The following is a 15,676-nucleotide window of genomic DNA, read 5'->3' as shown; positions in this document are numbered from 1 at the left end:
CCAAAAGAAGTAAACAGATAAATGAATGTTAATTGGCCATTGTAGCTTGCTATCCCAAAATCATGTGCTAGGTCCTGGTGCTCCTACAGCTAGTGTGCCCATGGATGGATCGAGGAGTGCCATGATGAGAGTGTTGACCAGCCAAAGCTGCCAGACTGGGTCAAGAAAGATAGATGCATTAGAATTGCACAAAAATTAAGAATATTTCATAGAAAGAGGCGTAACAGAAAAAATATTTTTAATAGCAAAAAAAATGAATACAATTAATAGAAGTGGTGTTCTCTTTCATAGCTAACCAGACTGTATGAATGTTATCACAAAAATGACCATTAAATGACACTTTGGAAGCTGCACTCTACTGCATGTTATACAGCGGTCCTATTGGACTGTACACAAGAGATGGCTTCTTTTATGTCATTTGGATGTCTTATAATGATGTCTAGTGGAGCATGCATCACTGTACTTCTCTGTTTTCCTGCCAAAACTGTCTAAGAAAAGTAAATATGAATATGAGATTAACTTCAGTGCTACTCCCCAATCTATCCTAAATTAAAGAGGAACTGCTTTCTGCTCACATCTTTGCCATTCTGAAGCTTCCCTCCAACCACTTTGCATATTATTTGATATATACTGTGATTCTGTACTTGCCAAATATTCTGTAGAAATCTCCATCCACTAAGTCTGGTTGAATCAATTTTAACTGTGGGCAGCTGGAGCTGCTGTCTGTTCACTTCATGGATTTAAACACACACGGCCAACTCTGCAGCTCTCATTGGCCCTCTTATGACTCATCCTGCCTGGAAAACGCTCACGAGAGAGAGCCTAGGCTTTTTACCCGACAAGAAACAGGAAGTGGGCTGTATAAGGCAATGGTCATCAACCCTGTCCTCAGGGCCCACTAACGGGCCAAGTTTTATGTATTACCTTGGGGAGATGCAGACTAGAATACTGCAATCACTGAGCAGCAAATGATATCAGCTGTGATGCATTTCAGTTACCTTGCTGCTCAATGATTGAAGTATTCTAGTCTGCATCTGCTGAAGGTAATACATAAAACCTGGCCTGTTAGTGGGCTCTGAGGACAGGGTTGATGACCACTGGTATAAGGTATTTACTGTCAGAAAAAAAAAATGTTTTACTATCCAAAGTTAAAACGACAACGGCAGAAGATATAATAGATAGAAAGATTTAAAAAAATGTCTGAAGGCATAGCTCCCAACTGTCCCTGATTTGGAGCACTGTCCCTCTGTCCCTCTTTCCTCCTCATTTGTAGACATGTGCATTCATTTTTGTCCAAATGCATTTTCATCTGAATTTTGGGTATTTTCTTTCTCGTTTTAACAAACGATAATGAATGTGCAGAATCCAAAAACCGAAAGATCCGACATAAATACTTTATTTTCATTTTCGTTGTGACAACAATTCCATATAGATAGGAGATTCAACATGACGCTAACAATAGCAATCTATGTCCATCGAACCTGTGGTCGAATGTGCCTAACCTTAGCTCTATTAGTCCAAGATTATTCTACATAGAGAGAAAAGATTTTACATTATAGAGAGAAGATTCGACATAGAGAGAAAAGATTCGAAATAGAGAGAAAAGTTTCAACATATAGAAACAATGGCAAAAAAGGTCGAATGTGCCTAACCTAACTCTATTAGTCCAAGATTATTCGACATAGAGAGAAAAGATTTAACAGTATAGAAACAATAGCAAAAAAGGTCGAATGTGCCTAACCTAACTCTATTAGTCCAAGATTATTCGACATAGAGAGAAAAGATTTAACAGTATAGAAACAATAGCAAAAAAGGTTGAATGTGCCTAACCTAACTCTATTAGTCCAAGATTATTCGACATAGAGAGAAAAGATTCAACGTGAAGATTCGATGAAGCAGTCGCCGCGAGTGGACATTTATGGTCAAATGCTCCGCCCATAGGCTATAGAAGAATTCTAATGTTGGTTGACAAGTAATAATAATTAATAAATATAATTATTACTAGTGTCATACGTCATTAGAATTGTACTATAGCTTGTAGGCGGAGCATTCAACTGGAAATGTACTATCACGGCCTTGTACAGTTTAGCTGTTCCTTCTAATCGTCTTAGAACATTCGACAGACACCATAAGCCTTCAATGACAGATTCAACCTTAATTATTTCGGATTTTCGGACAAATGCATTTTTTAACAAAACAAAATAAATAGAAATTAATTTCAGGAGTAACTAAGTAAATTTATTTTTCAGACGAAAACGGAATTGTGAAACAAAATATTTCAGTGTGCACATGTCTACTCATTTGTCCCTCATTTTTGTCTGATCCATATAGTTGTATATAAAAAAAAAGCACTTTTTGTCTTTCAAAAAGTGTTTCCCAGTGCTAAACCTTTCATCTAATTTCTAAATTGCTGCATTTGTATATTTTAAAAGCCAGTCTAAAGAAATGGTAGTGGTAAAAAAAAACAAAAAAAAAACACTTTTGTGGATTTAATTAACCTTTTTTTATGGTTCACCTTTAAGGGGGTGTGTCAGGGGGCGTGTCCTATGCCTACATACGTTTGTTAGTAGGTGTCCCTCATTCCTATCTCAAAATGTTGGGAGGTATGCTGAAGGTCTAATTTAAGTCAAACGTTTTTGCTGAACAGGACATACACTTTTTTAAAAGCTGCATCTTATTAGGTCACTCCAAACACACCATCGTGTCTCCTAAGTCCCCCACAACCGATTACAAATGGTCAAACACCATAAGGTTCGCAGTTGACATCTACAATTTGCAGTGTTTATAGTATGCTCCCTACTTTTCTCTAGAAACATGCAAATATTTCCAGTAGGTTGATGTGAATTGGGACATTGTAAAAATAAGCCCTCTATCCCCTTCAGCGGCACAGGTCACCAGTAGGATATCACATAGCACATTATGTAACCAGAACTTTCCTACAGGCCTCTAGTTTCACCCAGTAAATAGCAGCCGCACAAGACGGAAAGCGCTCGGGGACATTTTGTTGTATCCGAAGTCACCCACAACTGCAGTCAGCGAGAGAAAACAGGCCTGCTTTTGATCTTCCATCCTCTTCATAAATACATAATGTCGTTCTTACAAAACAAACACACAGCGCCATTTCAGTGTGCGGTTTATTTACCGTAATCTCGGTGTCATGTATATGTTTATTTTCTCTGCAGCAGGCTTGTTTGTTTGTGCCAATTTAAATTTGTTTCTTGCAGCATATGTACCGGAGTGTAGTTATCCGCACGTCCTGATACCCTCAGCACACAATCTGCTGCATAACAACTTCTACCGTGCAGGCAGTACTTTGTCTGGGAATGTTTTTTGTTGTTTTTTTATTTCTCGATTGTTTCACTTAAGCTCCATACACACTATCAGATTTTCTGCTGATTTGTTCCTTCAAATTTACCAAAACGATATAATATGAGGTCAACCTTAGGAATTTCAATTTGTATGCAATCAGGCAGGCCCTTGTACTACGTGGTTTTGGTAAATCTCGAGACAAAAATCAGCAGAAAATCTGATAGTGTGTTTCCCTTTTTAAATAGTTGGCCCTTTCATTGGCCAAGTTGGCCAATGAACTAACAGGGGTGCTTGCTGGGCGAGCTGTATTAACCGCTTCAGCCCCGGAAGATTTTACCCCCTTCTTGACCAGAGCACTTTTTGCGATTTGGCATTGCGTCGCTTTAACAATTGCGTGGTCGTGTGACATGGCTCCCAAACAAAATTGATGTCCTTTTTTCACCACAAATAGAGCCTTCTTTTGGTGGTATTTGATCACCTCTGCGGTTTTTATTTTTTTGCGCTATTAACAATAAAAGCAACAATTTTGAAAAAAAAAACAATATTTTTTACTTTTTGCTATAATACATATCCCCCAAAATAAATAAATATATATATATATATATATATATATATATATATATATATATATATATATATATATATATATATATATATATATATATATATATATATATATATATATATAATTAAAAAATTCTCAGTTTAGGTCAATATTTTCTTTCTATGTTTTTCTATTTCTTCCTATTACATTCTAATCTATTCTGTTATTTTATGTTGTATTCTATTTTGTTCTGTTTTACACTATTATATTTTATTCTTTTATTTTCTGTTATATTCTTTTCTATTCTGCTCTTTGTTTTTCTATTCTATTTTATTCTCTTTGGAAATTTGAAAACAATTTTCATTCAAATTTTTTTCATCATTTCAGATTCGTTTAAATCCAGTACTATTGTAATTCGGAAATTCTGATACATCCGAATTTTCCGAAAAGCGAAAATTCGTCCGAATTTCGATTCGGAATGAAGCGAACCGCACATGTTTAGTTTTTTTTCGCTATGATCCCAGTTTATGTAGGAACGTAGCCACTCTCTCCTACTCACTCCTGTGATGGACTATGGGATTAATAGTGTGCATAGATCAGTGTATATAACTGTAACCAACGTGGAATACTTGTTCCAAATGAATGGAAGTGGAGAAAGATTCAGGAGCTCATGGAGGATGTCACAAGGAGGCAAAAAAAACAAACAATTTCAAGAAAAATTGATTACAGAGCAGTTAAGTAGTTGATGGCTATGGATTATTCTTGGAGGATGCGGATTTAACTTGGTGTCACTTTAATTTGTGTAATGTTGAATAGTTATGGCTCATCCATATGCATTGTGCTTGTCTTCAAGGTCCTGTTCCTGGGAAAAGCAAAAGACGTATATCATGTAAAGACTTGGGTCGTGGTGATTGTGAGGGGTGGCTATGGAAAAAGAAAGATGCAAAGAGCTATTTCTCACAGAAGTGGAAAAAATACTGGTTTATTTTAAAGGACGCATCCCTTTATTGGTATTCCAACGAGGAGGTAAACACTTTCAGTTTTGAAAATCTGAATGTTTCTGTAATATTTTTTTTTAATTCACAGGTACTGGCACCATCATTTCAGCAGTCCGATCCTGCCAAATGTAGCGCAATCGGGTGATGATGAGGATGTTTGATGCTGGCTGCAGAGCTTAGGAGCAGTGTTCATTTTGGCAGCAAATTTCGATTAGGTTTTAGTCTTAGCCTTATGACTAAATGGCATTTTAGTTTTAGTCCCATTTTAGTATTCTGCAATTGTTTTAGTCGTATTTAGTCGACTAAATCTCTTGTATTTTTTGGTCGAATAAAACTCATTTTAGTCATCTAGAATCGAATGGGTCTAATTAAATTTAACATTTCTTAACATTTCTTTACAACTTCAAAACGTATTCTATACTGCTGGAGTGAAACATCTATTATTAATAGTATTGAGGTATGAACATCTACTGCAGACTTCCCCGGGTCTCTCTCTCGCTCTCTCCTCATTGGCTCACACAGCAGCGGGAGCCATTTGCTCCTGCTGATGTCATTACAGCCAGTGAGCCAATGAGAAAAGAGAGAAGGTCCAGGCTGAGCTGCGTTGTGTGTGTGGATTGACAATGTCCATTCAAAGGAGCACGGCTCGGGAGCAGACCTGCTCGAGTGCCCACATAGCAATTGGACTCGGCAGAGGGGGAAGAGCCAAAACCACCGGTGGGGGACCCAAAAAGGAAAGAATCAGGGCTGCTCTGCGTAGAACATGTTGTTTACAAAAAAATAAAAAATATTTACTACTATGTACTATAGTTTCTATGAATGATAACCAAACAATGAATGGAGGATATGGAAGGGGCAGAAACAACAGACACAGCCGGGAAGCTAAGGGAGATTACAGCAATTGGGGGGCTTTCGAAGGAGGAAGATCTTTGCTAATGTAGGAGCTCACTAGCACGGGGGACACATCCTGCTGGCTTTAAAAGTAATGTCCCCTGTGCTGATCTTTGATCTTTGTTAAAATGAACATTTTAGGCCAGAAGATTGGCTTAAACTCTAAAACATGATATACTTTCTGAAAGCAGGAACCCTAGAGAATAGAATGATAGTAGTTATAATTTTTTATATTTTTATATGTCATACAATATTAGCACAAATGCAGCAAAACCAATTCTCTTTATTGCAAAATATAAAATATGAGGTTGTCAAGTAAATAGGTTGCCAACATGTTAAGCCTTAAGGCTAAGTTCACCTTTACAAAAATAATAATAAATGCACTTGATTTTGCAGTTAAAAAAAATATGTTCATTTATTATTTTTTTACACTTCAGCCTGCAGAGCATTGCAGCTACATTCAGTGGATTGTAGGTGCAATGTCAGGCTCCTGCAGACACTGCTGAGCGCTCCCTGATAGGATCTTTTCACAGGTAGACAGTTGCTCAGCTACAAACACTGTCGGTGCAATACAAGGGTGCTGATCAGTGCCCTACAAGCTGTCTGCCACAGTGGAAGACAGGACTTGTTTTTTTTTCTCATTCACGGATTCCAGTGAATGAATGAAATGGCTGTGTGGGCAGATCTCCGCACTGCCATGCTATTTTTAAATTGTGACAGCAGGTTTGGGGAGAAGAACCCTGCTGTCACAAAGAAGGTGGGGGGTGAGGGGGAGGATACTGAACATGTTACACCCTACATACAGGTATAACCTGTTTATAAGGTGAACTTGTCCTTAAAATTGTACACCCTTGTGAAATGGCAACGAAGATTGTTAGTCAGAATTGTCCACAGGCAACACCTTAAAGTCTTTAGAGATAATCAGTTAAAAATAACAGTTAATTATGGTCCTAGAATTATTGTTCTCACTCATATGTAACGTATAGCACAATCATCTTGACATGTAGCCGCATGTGTTTACGTGTGATTTTTGTAGGTAGGCATCTTTTTTTTTTGCTACTTTAAATTTTCTTTTTACTCTTTTAGCACTTAACTATATTGTCAACAGAAGCGGCCCGTCCATGCATCTTGCCCCTTGCAGGACACCAGATGCATAGATTCCAATGGGGGGGGGGGGGGGTTAAAGCACCTGATTAGAGCCAGAGGCTCTAGTATGCTTCAATTGGCTTGGCTGAAAGGACCTATTGAATGCCTAGGAGGAGGGGAGGAGATGCACGGCGGAAGGCGCCGTGATGGAAAAGAGGACACAGGAGCTGCTGCCCGCCACCTAGATGGGGTAAGTGCTGGACCGACCGGCAGACAGCGAGTGGGGCGAGAGTACCGCTGGCTGCTCGAGGGGTGGGGGTGGTTGTTTGCGCCCCATCCCAGAAAAAAAAAACAGCCACCACGGATGGTCAGCCACTACGGTATATTTGATTCACTGCACCTCACTAATGCCAATAGGGTTCAGATAATGCTACCCTGTGACCTAGGCCCACACATGGGGAGAAAAGGGAACCTTTAACTATTCCTATGCTATCCTAAAATATTTAGCGTTTCGGAACCAAGCTGCTAGCTGTGGTGTATTGTGTTAAAAAATTGCAATGCTGCCCCCTACATATGAACCAGTTCCATTCTGAGAGCACGTTTGTAAGTCCAACAAAGTTATCTTGGATACCCAACTAACACAACTGGCCCAAAATATTACTGTAAGGGCTCATTTATACTTGCATCGGCTTCAACACACATTAACGGCTAGTTTACACTTGCTTCGGACAGGCTTTGTTAAAACTCTCTGAACGCTAATCAAAGCCCCTGTCACTAAATAAAATGATTAGCTTACAGCTCTGTTTACACCTTGCTTTCGCTTTGCTTTGGCTTCGCTTCAAAAATGATACCCCATGTAGCTTCAGTGGTGCTTCAAAGTGTCTTCATAGAAGTCTATGGCAAAGCTCGCTTGAAGCCCCACTGAAGCCCCATTGAAGCTCCACCAAAGCCTCATCAAAGCACCAAGCAAAAGCAAGGTGTAAACAGGGCTGTAAGCTGACCATTTTATTTAGTGACAGGGCCTTTGCCTGGCATTCAGAAAACTTTAACAAAGCCTGTTTGAAGCCATGTTTTGAAGCAAGTGTAAACTAGCCCTAATAGGTTTATAACACATTTCACACAAATAATGTAAAACAAAATCCATTAAGTATAGATGCAGTACTGTATACAGCAAAGTACACAGCACTGCAACCAACAGAAGTGTGAACTAACTCACACGACTGGACATGCAAACCTATGTTCGTATCTTCAAAAGCTCGCAAGGTTTGTAAATAGGGGACTAACATTACAGGAAAAAATGGATGGGTACTGTGTGTGTGTGTTTCACACTATTTTTATATATAATGTGTGTGTGTGTGTGTGTGTGTGTGTGTGTGTGTGTATGTGTATATATATATATATATTATGTGTGTGTGTGTGTGTATATGTGGTTTTTGCTTCGCTAAAATATATATATATATATATATATATATATATATATATATATATATATATATATATATATATATATATATATATATTCTTTAGCTTTCTGTGTGATATGTGCTGACATAGAAATCCTTTTTATATATTGGAATTCTTTTATCCTTGTATTTGTGTACAGATGCAACTAAAATAGTCTAAACCTAACGTTGTATAAAGCACCAGCTTCCTTTGCTGCAAGCCAAATCCTTCCTCCTTAATCTGCTTTACTTGCTCTCATCTCTGCCTACGCATTTCTTGTGATTCATGTGTTCCCTTCTTTCTCCCTGTAGATTCTTACTATTATTTGGTATTGATTGCAATCTATATGGCACTGCGGCACTACAGTACAGTTTTAAATAATGTTACCCAGTTTTGACAGTTTGGCTGCACTGTACAAAAGTGTGCAATGACAGCTAAAGTTGAATGACTGGCTGAGCATTATAATATACACACACGTAGATAAGCAGGATTTCACCCAGAAGCAGTAAAATTGTTATAACTTTAAAACTTATCCGAAAAGCAAAATTGTGAATTATTTTTCCTTTCTACAACACTGTGCCAGTGTTGATAGAAAGGATGCTAATTAATGTGTAGAATTTAAATCTGTAGTATAGAAAAAAATATATAGGCTAAAATTCAAAGACAATACCAATATATGAAACGAGTACGGTATATTAATATAGTAATTTTTTGCCATGTGTGTAATAATTATACCTAAACATGCAGAATTTAAAAAATATGGAAAAATTAAGTCTCGGGGTGTTTTTAAAAATATGCATTGTCCTTTTTTTTAATACAGAGCACAGGGGGGTTTACTAAAGGCAAATCCACTTTGCACTTGAAAATGCATTCTCTTTAGATCTGAGGGGACATGCAAGGAAAATAAAAAACTGTATTTTTGCTTGTACATGATTGGATGATAAAATCAGCAGAGCTTCCCCTCATTTCAGATCTTCCCCCTCAGATCTACAGCGACTGCACTTCCAAGTGCACTTGTATTGCAAAATGGATTTGCCTTTAGTAAATAAAACCCAAAGTACCACATTTATCCACTGCGTAGCAATAAATATCATAGGAAATCCTCATGATACGTATTACCATCTAGTGGCCAAATGTGGTATTTTCCTTCTCAAAAGATAACTAAAGGCAAAACTTTTCTTTTGTTAGTTTTGGATAGAGGGGAGATGGATTAGAACACCAGTCAGTTTTTATTTCTTTTATTTCTGTCTGTGTGCCTGATATTCACCCTCTCTATTTGTCCTGTTTATCATGATTATTAAAAGGGAAATTAAAAGAAAATCCAACAATTTGAGTTATCCCCAGAAAAGTAATAGAGGGGAAATATTCCATAGGGGGCACTAGTTCTGGTGACCTTGGGGTCCCTAAGTGATTACCTTAATTTGCAGGGATCTATTCTCACTTTCTGTTTGTCTATGGGGTGGGAAGTGAAGGGAAATCTCACCAATGGGACAAAGGCGGCAAAAATTATTATTACTCCAAGTAAAAGAAAGCAGATTTTTTTGTTGCGCTGCTGGTTTACATATATCCAGGGTGGAGGAAGACTAATGGGAAGGCAAGGGGGGGGGGGGGGGGGAGGGGAAAGGACAGGACAGACAAACAAACAAGAAATGGGGTGGAGGGTGGGGGGATGGGAGGTATGTTCTGTGACAGTAGTATTCGGACTTCTAGTGTAGTATTTCAAAAGACAAATCCACAAAGTACTGCAGTTGTTAATAAGCAATGCCAGATAATAGTCAATAGTACATTGTGCAATTATTAGCAGAAGATGGTAGATTATAGCCACAGGGAGAAAAGGATTTCTTAGCACAAGCAGGGAGGCAGCATGTTCAAGGGTAGAAGGCACCTTTAGGAGATATACAAACAGAAAAAAACACAAAAACAAAAAACAGCGCCAACCTAAGTGCAGTATAATAAAACACAGGTATTTATTCACAAGGTAATCCACTCACTCTCTATTGGAGTAAATCAGGCACATCATTTATATGGTCATCAGGTACATCACAGGGTTCCCTGGGGTAAGCTGTCCTCTTTGGCTGTAGATTCTCGTCCGGTGGCACCAGTGGTTCCCAGCGTCTCCGGCTCGGTATCGCAGCGTCACGGGGGTCAGCTGATGGATCGTTGGGGTCCGCGTTCGGAGCATGCGTGCTCCTTCATCAGGCATCAGTTCTATTACTCCAAGGATATGCAATTAGCGGACCTCCAGCTGTTGCAGAACTACAAGTCCTATGAGGCATAGCAAGACCCTGACAGCCACAAGCATGACACCCAGAGGCAGAGGCACAATGGGACTTGTAGTTTTGCAACAGCTGGAGGTCTGCCAATTGCATATCCCTGTATTACTCTATCCAAATGTCTACTTTAAATCAATGAAAAACATTTGACTAGCACAGGAATTAACCTAATAATAATTGTTTTACCATTTGCACAGAATAAAAGTACATGCACTTTCACTGGACAAATTGCTATGCAAATGTTTTATAAATACATCCCTCTGTGTTGTCCACAATAATTAAATAAGATGAATCCAGTGCAATTAGTATTAATAATATGGGCATAAAACTAATAAGAATGGTGTCCAGCAATAAAATCTTCTACAGGTTCTAAGGTAGTTGTGTGCAAAATAGAGACGCACAACATTGAATAATGCAATCAAATACAATAAAATACTATATGGTAGACAGACACAGATCCATTAACAACTGATGAAAAATATGGCTACTGTAATATGCAAATAAAAAAGTAACTTTCATTTCCTATCATTAATAAAAGACCACCTGAATCTCTCATGTCTACTCAATGCAAATATCTTCTGTCGCCCAAACAGCGTAATTCCTTGATTTGTCTTTGCTTTGCACCATTCTTGTCTTGTTATAATATTTTTAAGGATCAGTTTCCTTGAAAAGCAATTGTTTCCTTTAAACGCTGTGGTCCTTGATGCTTTCCTGCCCAACTAACCAATAATTCAGGGGGAGCTACAAGAAGCCCTCTGCATCGCTAACTAGTTATATTTCTTTCCCCATGTTAACCTAAACGGGTTAAAAATTACTTATTTTACTACCATTACACTTGAATAAATAAATAAGCTTCATATAAGGCGTATGAAGTGCCGTAGCGTCAAAAGGGTTTAATTTATGCGCATAAAGAAAAAACAATCTAATAGTCCAGAGCAATTAATCGGACTCCTTTTCCATTTTCCTAGTGTACTATGGGAAAAGACACTTTACCACCGTATATATTATAGTTTTTCTTCAAAGGCCCTTATTTTGAATAAATCAATAGATACGCTTGTATTTGAAGTTGACTTTAGCATGGCCAGAACGTCTTTTTAGTTTTGAATAGAGTTGCAGAGGTTTAAAGCTTTTGTCAGGTTTTACTACTCACTGTTTTGCCACTGTTGCTCCCATAGGCTCCATATACACGGGACATTTTTACAACCTCTCTTGAAGGACTTAACTTGACAGATAGTAACCCACTTTTAAAACATTTTACATGCCACGTTTAGCGGCGTTTTTCCTCGTTTGAGTTTAGAAGCGTTTAAATAAAATATATATATATATATATATATTTTTCTTTTTTAAATGGCCAAAAAATTAAAACCGCCTATAAACAAAACACGGATTACCGTGTTTAGCCGCATGTAGCTAAATTTGGCGTCTGAAACTTCAGTGTCTGAACAAATTTTTTAGCCTTCAAAAAAAGACCTATATACGCAACTGCCTAAAAACGACAGTAAACGAACCTGTATACATGTACACATAACATAATATTGAATGAGTTCAAAATATTGAAAAGTGTCCAACCGCCTCTGAATGTCTGTTTAGCAGCAGTGTACATTGGACCTTCTTATCCCTTTTCCTGTCCTACTGTCAGGTGTTACTTGGACAGGAAATGAAGGGGGCTCTCACCAATGGATACAATAGTAACAGTAAAAGTTTGTCCATTATTGGGGTTAAGAAGGTTGAAACCTTATCGTGTTGTAATTGTTGTCAGACAAGTATTAAAACCTGATTTGAGATTTTACCCCTCCTCCAATCTGAAACTAAAAAGTGTGTTGAAATAAAACTTCATGGGAATGAGGAGTTGCATGGCAATGAATTAGCCTTTTAACCTGAACATTGTGAAGAGCAATTTGACAAGGTGGTAGTTTGATAGTGTGGTACAGTGTAAAGCTGGACATATAACCTCCAATCTTAATCCACAGTTTTATCATTATGGTGGTGTTTAATTTGCCATGTTTAGAACATGGACATGCAAATTTAGATTGCAAAAATGTGCAGTTCTATGCACTCATCAGACACTCCCAGCTTTACACTTGCCTAGTGTTTGAAGACTATTAATCGGTTGGCTAGAAGATCCAACATGGGCACTTGTTTGGTCTTCAAGATCTGAGGACCAGAGGTTTTATTGAGATCTGTAACATTTTAACCAGATGAGGTGGTCATTTATTTTTATAGTTCTAGTAAATCAGCTATGTTCGCTATTTTGGCCTTGTGCTATCTAAATAATATACATTTTTTACATTTTAGGAGGAAAAAGCTGAAGGATTTATTAGTCTACCAGAATTTAAAATAGATCGAGCCAGTGAGTGTCGTAAGAAATTGTAAGTAAACATAGTTTATAAAATGTGACTGTTAAATAAGAAAATTGTGTACGTTTAGACATATAGGTAGTTCATGTAATGGTGAATGGGTCCATTGGTGAGCAAGGATGAGCAGGAAAAATGGAACATTCAGACTAAATGAAAACTGTCCTGTAATTTGTACCGTAATAGCTGAACTGTTCAGACTCTCTAAAGCTGGTCTACTAATAATTTTGCAATATGACTTTTAAGAACAATGAGTTCTTATTCATAAATAATTGTAGGCAAACTGTAATTTGTTGTAAACGATCACTGTGTTACTTGCCCAAAAGTTTTAATTCTCCCCAGCCAATTTTCAAATCCAGATATTCTTGTCAGAAAGCACTACCAAACTTTCCCTTTTCTCTACTAATGCTAGGTTTCCACTATTGCGACCTGAAAGTCGCGTGATTTTGCGACAATTTTCATGTGACTGGAAACGATGCCTGTGTATTCTTGAGTTCTATGGACCTCTAGTCACATCAAAGTGGGACCAAAGTGGTGCAGGGACTACTTTTAAGTTGTACAGATATGAATGGTACTCATTGGAACTCATGAGGAAAGACTTGTCATGCGACGTAACAGTCCCATGTCACATGATGGCGCATTAGTGGAAACCGAGCCTTAAGGACATTATTTTGGTGAAGGTCCACCCCAGTCCTGGATTAGATAGTGAAGAACCTGCAACACATTTAAGGGATCGATTCCTTTGCACTCCCCTCCTATTTGGCAGGATGCTGTGCACTATGCAATGTAGTCTGATGCCTAAACTACAGGGGACTACAGAAGGTTGAAATACTTTTTAAAATGCTTATTAGTTATTACTTAAATGAATACCATGGTATTTTTTATATGCCTGCATTTCTGATTTTAGTGTCAATTCTTAAAGCCCAATTTTTAAATGCATTGTCCATCTTTTAAAAGCAAACACAATTTCACTGCAATACTGTTCCCCACAGACTCATTGCTTGTTGTCATTCAACCTACATACTGTGAGCCCAAGGCATCAAGGACATGCCTTGGGGTGTTTCATAAAGCTGCTATGGGATCCTAGCAGAAGGTTGCAGGGAACTATGCTCATATCACTGCTGAGCAATTTCACTGCACCATCCAGGACCACCCCCTGCCCAAAGTGGAAGAAGACCAGTGACATTGCATGAGTAGACAGATGACCTGTAGAAAAAAAAAGGTATGTATTCAGAGACTTAAACATGTTGGGAGGTGGAGCCTAGGGTGGGGGTTTAATAGACTGGAAACATTGCACTTCTCCTATTTAATTATCTTTGCTCTGCTAAATATGCCATTGAAAGTGTTTTGTTATATCTGTTCACTAAATGCAAAACAATACCTCTTAGCCCTTTTACACACGGTCGGACATTCCGATGGACAATGTCTGATAGGACCGTGTTGTCGGATTACGGCCAGAGTATCCGACGGACCAAGTTTTCCAGCTGGGCTATAAAATTTTCCAACAACATGATCCGATCGGACTTTGTCCAATCATGTGTAGAGAATTCCGATCAGACAAAGTGCCACGCATGCTCAGATCAAATTCCTAGACCAAAGCTATTGGCTACTAGCCTGAACGTAGTCGCCACGTTAAGTACGATCTGATTTTCTGATAACTTTGTCCGACTGTGTGTATACAACAGTTTCGGACAAAATCCGATGGATTTGGTTGTCGGAATGGCCGACCATGTGTACAAGGGCTTAATCTTGTCAAAACTTCAGAGCGCCTCTTTAGGTACCGCAACCCATAGCAGTCAATCAGAAATTATTTTGGATTTTGGAAAAATTGGTGGGACTACTTAAAAAAAAAATATTTAAGAACAAACTGTTTCGCTGAATAGGGGGTAATATCTAATTTGTTTAGGTTTAAAGGGCAACTAATATGCAGCTCATCTGATCATGTGCCATTGGAAAGAAGAGGTTCACTATCTTTGTTTTTGTATTTTTCTGTATATTTAAAAAAAGACATTTGCCTCCTACAATACTAATCACTATTTATATATAGTTAGACAGTATTCTTATTCTGAAGTGATTATTTAAGAAAAACGAATCGCACCATTGGGATGAGCTTTTTTTATGTTAATGTTTCATTTAATGCTCTTTGTAGTCTGGATTTTGTTCCATAGTTTTTATTGTGCACATGTTGCAGTAAATTACTTTTCTTTAGGTGATAGTGAAAAGTAGAAACAGTGCTGCTGCCTGACATAGACATATATTGTGCTACATTTCCAGAAAATGGATAGCTGCTGCTTTAAGTTGATATTTTCCTGCAGTGCCATCCAAGCTTTGGGTTTTGCCAGACTGTGTTGAGTGTAGTGCTGTAAGCTGCATTCATTTGTTCATACTGTTGACATTTAGCACCTAAGGTCCCAGTATAAGGATAGTAAATGTCATCATCATGTTTGATAAAAGTTCTAAGAGAGCAGTTACTTGCAATTTTAAACTCTGGTAGAATGGGCTTTTGACAAGCTGCTTTCTCATAGTAAAAGATTCATGTTGGCCAACAGCTATTTAAGGACTCCACCAGGCACGTATGAGATCACCCTTTTAGTTCAAAAGTTTTTTAAAACGGTGTGCTCAGTTCAGCTAGATTTAGGACCTGAGTTGTTGCACAGTGGCTAAATGTAAATATGACTAGTGTTGGAGGTTGGGAGTGACCTAGGCATAAGATAGGGTGTGGGCTTAGGATAAGTCCCACCAGTGTAGTGATGCTCCCTTGACCATGTGCAGCTAGAG

At 38.1% G+C, this 15,676-nt stretch overlaps 1 protein-coding gene across 5 annotated transcripts in view; it reads left to right on the top strand.

Moving 5' to 3' along the window:
* CNKSR2 (connector enhancer of kinase suppressor of Ras 2) overlaps positions 1-15,676 on the top strand; it is a 468,233-nt gene that overhangs the window by 340,509 nt on the left and 112,048 nt on the right. For all 5 annotated transcript variants that reach the window (XM_077480716.1, XM_077480715.1, XM_077480718.1 and 2 more), the window contains 2 exons: positions 4,707-4,879; positions 12,840-12,913. In XM_077480716.1, the coding sequence (XP_077336842.1) occupies positions 4,707-4,879; positions 12,840-12,913 (247 nt within the window). The remainder of the gene's footprint in view (positions 1-4,706; positions 4,880-12,839; positions 12,914-15,676) is intronic.

The sequence above is a fragment of the Lithobates pipiens genome, unplaced genomic scaffold (assembly GCF_037356315.1).
Source record: "Lithobates pipiens isolate NorthernLeopardFrog02 unplaced genomic scaffold, aLitPip1_a1.2 Scaffold_16, whole genome shotgun sequence".
In the NCBI taxonomy this organism is placed as follows: Eukaryota; Metazoa; Chordata; class Amphibia; order Anura; family Ranidae; genus Lithobates; species Lithobates pipiens.
Note: the sequence above shows the minus strand (reverse complement) of the source record. Positions and strands in the feature narration are given on the sequence as shown.